Genomic DNA, 8,000 nt, shown 5'->3' on the forward strand with positions numbered 1-8,000 from the left:
ACATGCTCATTTAAAGTTGTGCAATGCTCCCTTATAACGTCGTTTGGCTGCCTGCTCTGTACACGGCATGTAAGATTTTGTGGAAGGGCAGCGACTTTACAAGGGAGCATTGCACAAGTTCCTCTTCTCTGCCTCCTCCCCCTCCCTCCCAGTGCTTCCCCCACCGCCAAACAGCTGTTTGGTGGCGCTTAGGACTTTCTGGGAGGGAGGGGGAGGAGCGGGGAAGCGCTGCGTCTCCACTCCTCCCCCTCCTTCCCAGAAAGTCCTAAGCCCGCCAAACAGCTGTTTGGCAGCACTTAGGACTTTCTGGGGGCGGGGAAGGAGCAGGGATGCAGCGTGCTCCGGAGTGGGGGTGGGAAAAGGTGGGCCTGGAGTGGAGCGGGGATGGGAAGAGGCAGGCCTGGAGCATCCCCCAGCAAAGTTGGCGCCTGTTCTTCTCCGGCTAAGCTGCCACTGCTGCTGCGAAGGTGCTTCCTAGCATCCTTGCCTGCAGTGAGCTGTGCCTGTGTGGGGTAAGCCAGGGGCACTTCCCAACCACAGTACAGTATATAATGCCTTTTGTCTGCCCCCCCAAATTTCCTTGGAACCTGACCCCCCACATTTACATTAAATCTTATGGGGAAATTGGATTTGTTTAATATCGTTTCACTTGAAGTTGCATTTTTCAGGAACAAAACTACAACGTTAAGTGAGGAGTTACTGTATTGGCTCTCTCAAATGGAGAGTTTTTCTGATGCCAGCCCTTAGTGTAAACAGCACCCCCCGCAGGCCATAGAAGAGAACATGCTCCAAGGGAAGCAGAGTTATTTAGTTTAGAAACTTCACTTCCTGCTGCATGTTCTTCTAGCCTTTATCCAAGAGAATGGACTTACTTCTCAGCCTGTATCCTAAAGTGTTCTTCTAATAAAGCACAAATATGTGGAGATCTTGCAATCTCTACTTCACTTAACTCAGTAAACAATGTGCCTGTAAACCCAACTAGAATGTATGTTCCCCAAGACAAAATACATACTTACCCAAGCTGCTGGAGTTTGTCTTGGAACTCAAATCTATCTGCCGAGTCATCCATGAGGTGGCTGCTTTGTATGAGACATTTGCAAACTGGGGCAAATAAGATGAAGGCTTTGTCCCTGGTGTGGCTGAACTGGTGAGAGCCCTCACGTAGATGTGGTTTATACTGGGTCAAAGCTGTTTACTCTGGTGCAGCTAAACCAGTGGCTGAAATCCCAGTGCAGAAAAGGTCCAAGTTACAGATCCACCAAAACATCACTCTGCAGAGATTTCCCTGCCCCCAACCCCACCAGGCCCTGCAAAGAGGATCCATGTTAAGAAAGGGATAGTTTGTTTGCTTGTTAACAGCTGAATGGGTGCTGGAAGTGTCTTCGGTTTCATTTGACTTCAGGTTTCGGAGCATCACCAAACAGTATTTCCGGAAGGTGGATGGTATCTTTGTGATGTATGACATCACCACTGAGTGCTCCTTCGTGGCAGTGTGGAACTGGATGAGTAGCTTCCAGGTAAGAGCGAGACACGTTTGGGCTTGTTTCTGACATGCTGGCATTGCTCAAGATTCTTCTTTTACTGTAATGACCCCACGTGGACCTGCTCTAGAGATGCGGCCATTTGAAACAGCCATGTTGTATGCTTGTAAAGGCCTAGAAGGTCCTAAGGTCTGTAGGGTACTCAAACAGTATTAACCATAATAGCAGACATGGGTAGCTAAGCTACTGTAGCTAAGATTTGGTTTGGGTGCTTGTAGTAGATAGGAATTGGGTAGTATTCTGTTCAATTATTTCGAAGCCCACTAATGGGCCTCCTGGTCTTCTGTTGCAGAAGTCACCAAAACCTAGCACAGCAACAGTGTATTTATGTAGCTAAGTGTGGCATGTTTGTATATATTTAGTAAAACCTGATTATTTGGAACTCAGCTGTTTCCTAATATTCTTACTGTTGTGCAGAAAGCAAAGACATGATGATGGTCTGTTTTGATCAAAAGCCCTTTGAGGCAGAGACTGTCTCTTACTGTGTGTACGTACAGCACCTAACACAATGAGGAACTGACCTCAATTTAGAACCTCTATGCATTATTGTAACACTAATAATAAATAAATTCTCTTCCAACCCCTATTCCAGTTTGCTGTAACTTTCACAAACATATTCTTTTGGGGTGACGTTATTTTGCAAAAATCTCTGTCGATTTGCAAGGGTTTTTTGTGTGTGTGTGCAAAAGTTTGAAAGCAAAATCATTTCAGATATATTTGAGTTGTGGGGAGAGGAAAGGGGTGAATACTTTCCCTACATGTTCTGAGTAGATATTTTGTGTATGGGTGATGCAAAGCTGAAGCTGAGAATGAGGAGTAATGGTCTCAAGTTGCAGTGGGGGAGGTTTAGATTGGATATTAGGAAAAACTTTTTCACTATGAGGGTGGTGAAACACTGGAATGCGTTACCTAGGGAGGTGGTAGAATCTCCTTCCTTAGAGGTTTTTAAGGTCAGGCTTGACAAAGCCCTGGCTGGGATGATTTAACTGGGAATTGGTCCTGCTTCGAGCAGGGGGTTGGACTAGATGACCTTCTGGGGTCCCTTCCAACCCTGATATTCTATGATTCTATGTCAAACTTTGCTTGTTTGTAGATCATGCTGAGACACAAAAATCAAGCCAAGGTTGAAATAAATCTGCTCAGTTAGTTTTATGAATAATGTCAACAAGTTTGCACATACCCATTGGAAATAGCTTGGTCATTTTTTTCCAAGGAATTTTAAGGATTCAAGGCCAAGATTTTCAAAAATGTCTAGTGATTTCAGGTGCTGCTTTTTTTTTTTTTAATCCAACTTGAAACCTGAGAAGGGCCTAGTTTTCAGAATGGGCTGAGTACCTGCTCTCCAAAACTCAGGCCACTGTGGGCACCCAAAAATTGAGGCATCCAAAATCTCTAGTTGTTTCTGAGGATTTGGCCCATACTTTTCACCTGACTCTAAGCCTGAGCAGTTCAAATGTTGTGGATGGTGCAGAGTAGAATCCTTAAATTTGGAAATGATCCAGGGTCAAATTCTGAAGTTCTTATTCAAGTTCACTTCCAGTGAAGTTATATGGGGGTTTTACCTAAATAAGGGACTTCAGATGTGAATCCTGAATGACAGCTGCTGCTAAAATGCTATGTGAGGGCTTAAGTTTGCTTACCCTGTTTAGCTTGTGGATTTTCAGTTAAGGATGGCTGGGTTCAGCAGGCATCAAGCTGAAAGGCTCCAGACCAAGGAAATTCAGGCTGTACAGGAAAAACTGGCAGGATTTTTAAATTCTCATAGGGCAGATTTCTCTTTCTTTCTTTCTTTCTTTCTTTCTTTCTTTCTTTCTTTCTTTCTTTCTTTCTTTCTTTCTTTCTTTCTTTCTTTCTTTCTTTCTTTCTTTCTTTCTTTCTTTCTTTCTTTAAAAAGTCAGTGAAACTAAATACAACTCCTTTCTTCCCCCCTCCCTCCAATTAAAATCCCATCTCCTCCCTGGCCGACTCACCAAAACCCTGGCATTAAGGCTTGATAAATCAACTACTTGGAATCAGAACATTCCCATAGTTTAACTTCCTTTCCCAGTGTCACTTGAAGAGCTTGCAGAACAGTTCCTAAATAAACAAAATCTCCCAGTGCCCTGGCAGGTCCCACAGGGTTTGATCCTGCTTTCATGGAAGTCAACAGCAAGTAGGGTGACCAGATGTCCCGATTTTATATGGACAGTTCCAATTTTTGGGTCTTTTTCTTATATAGGCTCCTATTACCCCCACCCCCGTCCCGACTTTTCACATTTGCTGTCTGGTCACCCTAATGGCAAGGCTCCTGTTCATGTCAGTGGGATCAGGATCCAGCCCCGAGATACTCCTGTCTTCCAAACGGTTCTCACGGGAGCCTTGCTCTGTCTGTCCTGCTGGAAGGGATTGAGGATGGGGCCATGATCTTTCTGCTCGGAAACAAAATGGATGCAGCAGAAGGAAAGACCCAGCACGTGCCCAAGACGGAGGGGGAAAGGCTGGCAAAGGTACGGCTCTGTATGCTACTCCCCAATCCAAAGGTTTTGTAGATTTCGCTCTGGTCTGGTTTGCGTGCTCACAGCCATATTTAGGAAATGGGAGGGAACTCTCGCATGCTAACGGCTATTGCAGAGTATGGTCCTGCCCCCCTGGAATCAACAGCCAAGCTCCCCTTGACTTCAGTGGTGCAGGGTGAAGTCCTTAAATGATAATTAAGATGACGATTTTTTCACTGAGGTCATGGAAGTCATGGAATCTGTGACTTCCAGATACCTCCGTGAATTCAGCCCTGTCGGCCAGGAGCTGCGGGGTCCTCCTGCCGCAGGGTGCTGTGGGCTCCGCGAAGTTCCCAGCCACCTCAGGAGGCATGGCTGCAGCTCCTGGTTGCCGCAGGCAGCAGGGGTCCTTCAAAGCTCCTGGCTGCCACGGGTGGTGGGGGTACCCCGGAACTCCAAGCCAGGGGACCCTGGAGCTCAGAGGTTGCACAGGCAGTGGGGGCCCCCAGAGCTCAGAGCAGCCCCCGCAACTGCCCAACCTCTGCAGATGGTGTGGGGACCCCGCAACTGGGCTCCCCATTTTGTCATGGATAGTTTTAGTAAAATTCAGGGACAGGTCACGGGCTTCCGTGAATTTTTCTTTATTGCCCGTGATCTGTCTGTGACTTTTACTAAAAAGATCCGTGACAAACTCTTAGCCTTAATGATAATATAAAGTGGCCAGCTTGTGATAGACCCTGGCTCTGGAGGGACTTCAGGTCTCTTTGTGCTTGGGCTCGGTGCATCCTTAAAATGACTTTGACCCCTCAGGGTGAGGGTGCAGCCCACAGCATTCCTTTGAAATAGTGGCCATTTAACCAGGGATCTAGCAAGTCTGCCAGCCCAGGCTCCACGCTCTTGGCATACCCTAGTTTTGCCAGGAATGCCCTGGTTGATTATGAAATGGGAATTTATTTTCCACGTTTCAATGCCTAGTGGTCCCTGCCTCCCCTTAGCCGAAAAGACGCCTGCACTGGGGCCTTGCTGCATTGAATCATGTAGTGGTGCATGAGGTGTGCTCCAAATTGCACCCGACCAGGATCTTGACTCTCCTATGTTCTGCTGCATGGCAGCACACACAGGCCAGTGAGGGGGCATTTCCCCCGGTCCTTCCAGCTGCTGAAAGACCCAACCCAGTGTTCCCCTTGGCTGCTAGAGCTTTGACACCCTCTGGACACCAGGGCCTCCAGCTGCTGAAAGAGAACGTGCCTGTACCACTCACGGGATGACACTCTGTGATGCCAGTATTACTGGGGGCATGTATGCAGCATTCTGTGAAACCCCAGAGGGTTCCGGAGCGGAATTGCATTACATTGTGTGTGGGGAGACGGAGGATAATCTGTTGTAAGTGCTGGAGATGGGGAAGGATCATTTGTGTGTGAGTGTGAGAGAGAGAGAGAGAGAGAGACTAGGTGGGGCGGGGGGTTGAGAGCGGCAGAAGTTATCTTCTGACTCTCCCTGCCGGCAGGAATACAAGGCTGTCTTCTATGAGTGCAGCGCTATGACTGGCTATAACATCCTGGAGCATATGGCAAGGTGAGTGGAGTGGAACAGCATCACCCTTGGATCTTTTTCAGCCAGGGCCAAGCTGCTACAACCTCTCTCAGGTACAGGCAAGGAGAAGGGGTGTTCATCTGAGATAGCACTTGGTCCCAAATGAGAACTTGGATTAGCGCATTGTTTTTGGTGACTCAACAGGCTGAGGGGTCAACATGCCAGAGAAGTGGTTGTTGTCTTCCCCTGTGTTTGGAAAGCATCTTGTATGGACACTGTCACAACCTAAGGAAAGATCAGAGCTTGTCAAAACGTGTGATCCACTTTTGTTTTGTTTGTTTTTGTGGCCAAAAAAGACCTTTTAAAAAAATTCCCCAAATTAAATTGCTGGGTTTTTCTATGAAAACTGGACAATTTTCATTTTCAGTTTTTATTTTTTTTCAGTTTTTCCTTTCTCCCTTTCTTCTACTTTTTTCATATTTCTTTTTTAGTGGCAAAATGAGAAAAGGGCAGGGAAACAAAAAATATCAAATCTGACAAATTTTCGTTTTTAAATTGCTTCAAAAAGTTCACAGGCATTTTTTTGGGAAACAAAGAAAAATAATTTCTCTTTGAAAGCTTTGACACGCAAAAGTCTTTTTACAATTTTTGACCCACTTTAGTAGTTAACGGTTTATTAAGCAGGAAGTCCTGCTGTGTTTCTAATGTAGTGTAATAATAATACCACCTAGCTCTTATACATCTTTTCATCAGTAGAGCTCAAAGTGCTTTACAAAGGATCCAGCATTCCAATTTTACAGATGGGAAAACTGAGGCACATGATTGTCTGAGGTCACCAAGCAGGCCAGTGGCAGAGTCAGGAATAGATCCAACATCTTTTGAGTCGTCGGCCAGTGCCCCACCCACTATGACACACTGTCTCCTCTAGTAGATGCTACTTCCTCCTCTGCATGCATTTGGAATGTCTCACCAATATTGTCTGTCTGTCTGTCTGTCTTTTATGTAGCCCAACTCCAAAAGAAGCTCAGCTCTCACTATTTCCCTTCACTCTTCAACATCTAGTTTATTTTTGCCTGATGGGGACCACAGGGCATGAATGACTTGGCAGGAAGCAGGCAGTATCAGGCCGCTGTGTTCTTGAACTGCTAATCTGTTGATCATTCCAGGCTGCTGACAGCTCAAGAGGACAAGCAGAAGGAAAATGCCCTTCACCTGGAAGATTACCACAAGAGGAAGGGATGCTGCATGTGATGGAGCAAGGAGCAGCTCTCCGGAGCATGTGGGGGCTGCACATGGCTGGCTAAGCAGGTTGCCTCCCAGCTAGCTAAGAACTGATGTTATCAGCTCCACAGGGACTCAAGGAAGGTGCAAGCTTGTCCCAAGAGGGAACATCCAGATGTTAAAACAAAACAAAACTTATGTGCAACAAAATAATTCTAATCTCCCTCCGCCCCATGCTCTCCTACAGCTGCAGCATCCTCCCCCCAACCCCACCCCCCAACTCCAGGGACATACTGCTTGAGCCGTTGCACTGGCCACACAGAAATTGGTTCTCCTCTTTGCTTGTTCCTTTTGCGTCTCACCCCCGATGGGAAACAAACACAGGAGAACAGAGGGCACCCCTAACACTCCGTTTTAAATCAACTAAAGCAATGTCCAGCTCTGTAATAAGGAGACGATTATTTTAAACTTGGAAATAGCACTGGGAGTGTTGGTGCGTCTTAAAGGTGATGTTTGCTTGGCCTTTGGGAGCGGACTGACTAATCAGAGTTACTCAGCTATGTGACCTGCATGGCTCTTTGTCTCCTTCTAGTGGCTGCTCCACTGAGTCTCCTAGCAATGAGCCTTAAAGGAGGTAGTCCTTTAGTTCAGTGGTTTTCAAACTTTTTTTCTGGTAACCCAGTTGAAGAAAATTGTTGATGCCCGCGACCCAGTGGAGCTGGGGCTGAGGGGTTTGGGGTGTGGGAGGGGGCTCAGGGCTGGGGCAGGGGGTTGGGGTGCAGAAGGGGGTCAGGGCTCTGGGGTGGGGCAGGGGATTGGGGCAGGGGGTTGGGGCACAGGCTTCTCTCGGGCGGCTCCCGGTCAGTGGTGGTGCAGAGGCAGGCTTCCTGCCTGTCCTGGCACTGCAGACTGCTCTGCATCCTGAAAGCAGCCAGCAGCAGGCCCGGTTCCTAGGCAGAGGGGCGCAAGCGGCTCCGTGCGGCTCTCACCCACAGGCCAATGGGAGTGTGGAACTGGTGCTTGGGGTGGGGTCAGCGCATGGAGCCCCGTGGCCCCCCCGGCCTGGGAGCTGGACCTGCTGCTGGCTGCTTCCGGGGCGCAGCGCGGTGTCAGAACAGGTAGGAGCTGGCCTGCTTTAGCCGGGCAGCACCGCTGACGGGACTTTTAACGGCCCGGTCAGCAGCGCTGACCAGAGCCGCCGCGACCCAGTGCCTGACATTCTGCGGCCCAC

At 48.0% G+C, this 8,000-nt stretch overlaps 1 protein-coding gene across 1 annotated transcript in view; it reads left to right on the forward strand.

The window, feature by feature from the left end:
- CRACR2B (calcium release activated channel regulator 2B) overlaps positions 1-6,824 on the forward strand; it is a 76,058-nt gene extending 69,234 nt beyond the window's left edge. Inside the window, exons 15-18 of the mRNA XM_084629786.1 lie at positions 1,403-1,517; positions 3,920-4,027; positions 5,523-5,590; positions 6,715-6,824. Of these exons, the coding sequence (XP_084485912.1) occupies positions 1,403-1,517; positions 3,920-4,027; positions 5,523-5,590; positions 6,715-6,799 (376 nt within the window). The 3' untranslated portion in view covers positions 6,800-6,824. The remainder of the gene's footprint in view (positions 1-1,402; positions 1,518-3,919; positions 4,028-5,522; positions 5,591-6,714) is intronic.
- Positions 6,825-8,000: the final 1,176 nt, after the last annotated feature.

The sequence above is a fragment of the Lepidochelys olivacea genome (assembly GCF_965140295.1).
Source record: "Lepidochelys olivacea isolate rLepOli2 genome assembly, chromosome: 6".
In the NCBI taxonomy this organism is placed as follows: domain Eukaryota; kingdom Metazoa; phylum Chordata; order Testudines; family Cheloniidae; genus Lepidochelys; species Lepidochelys olivacea.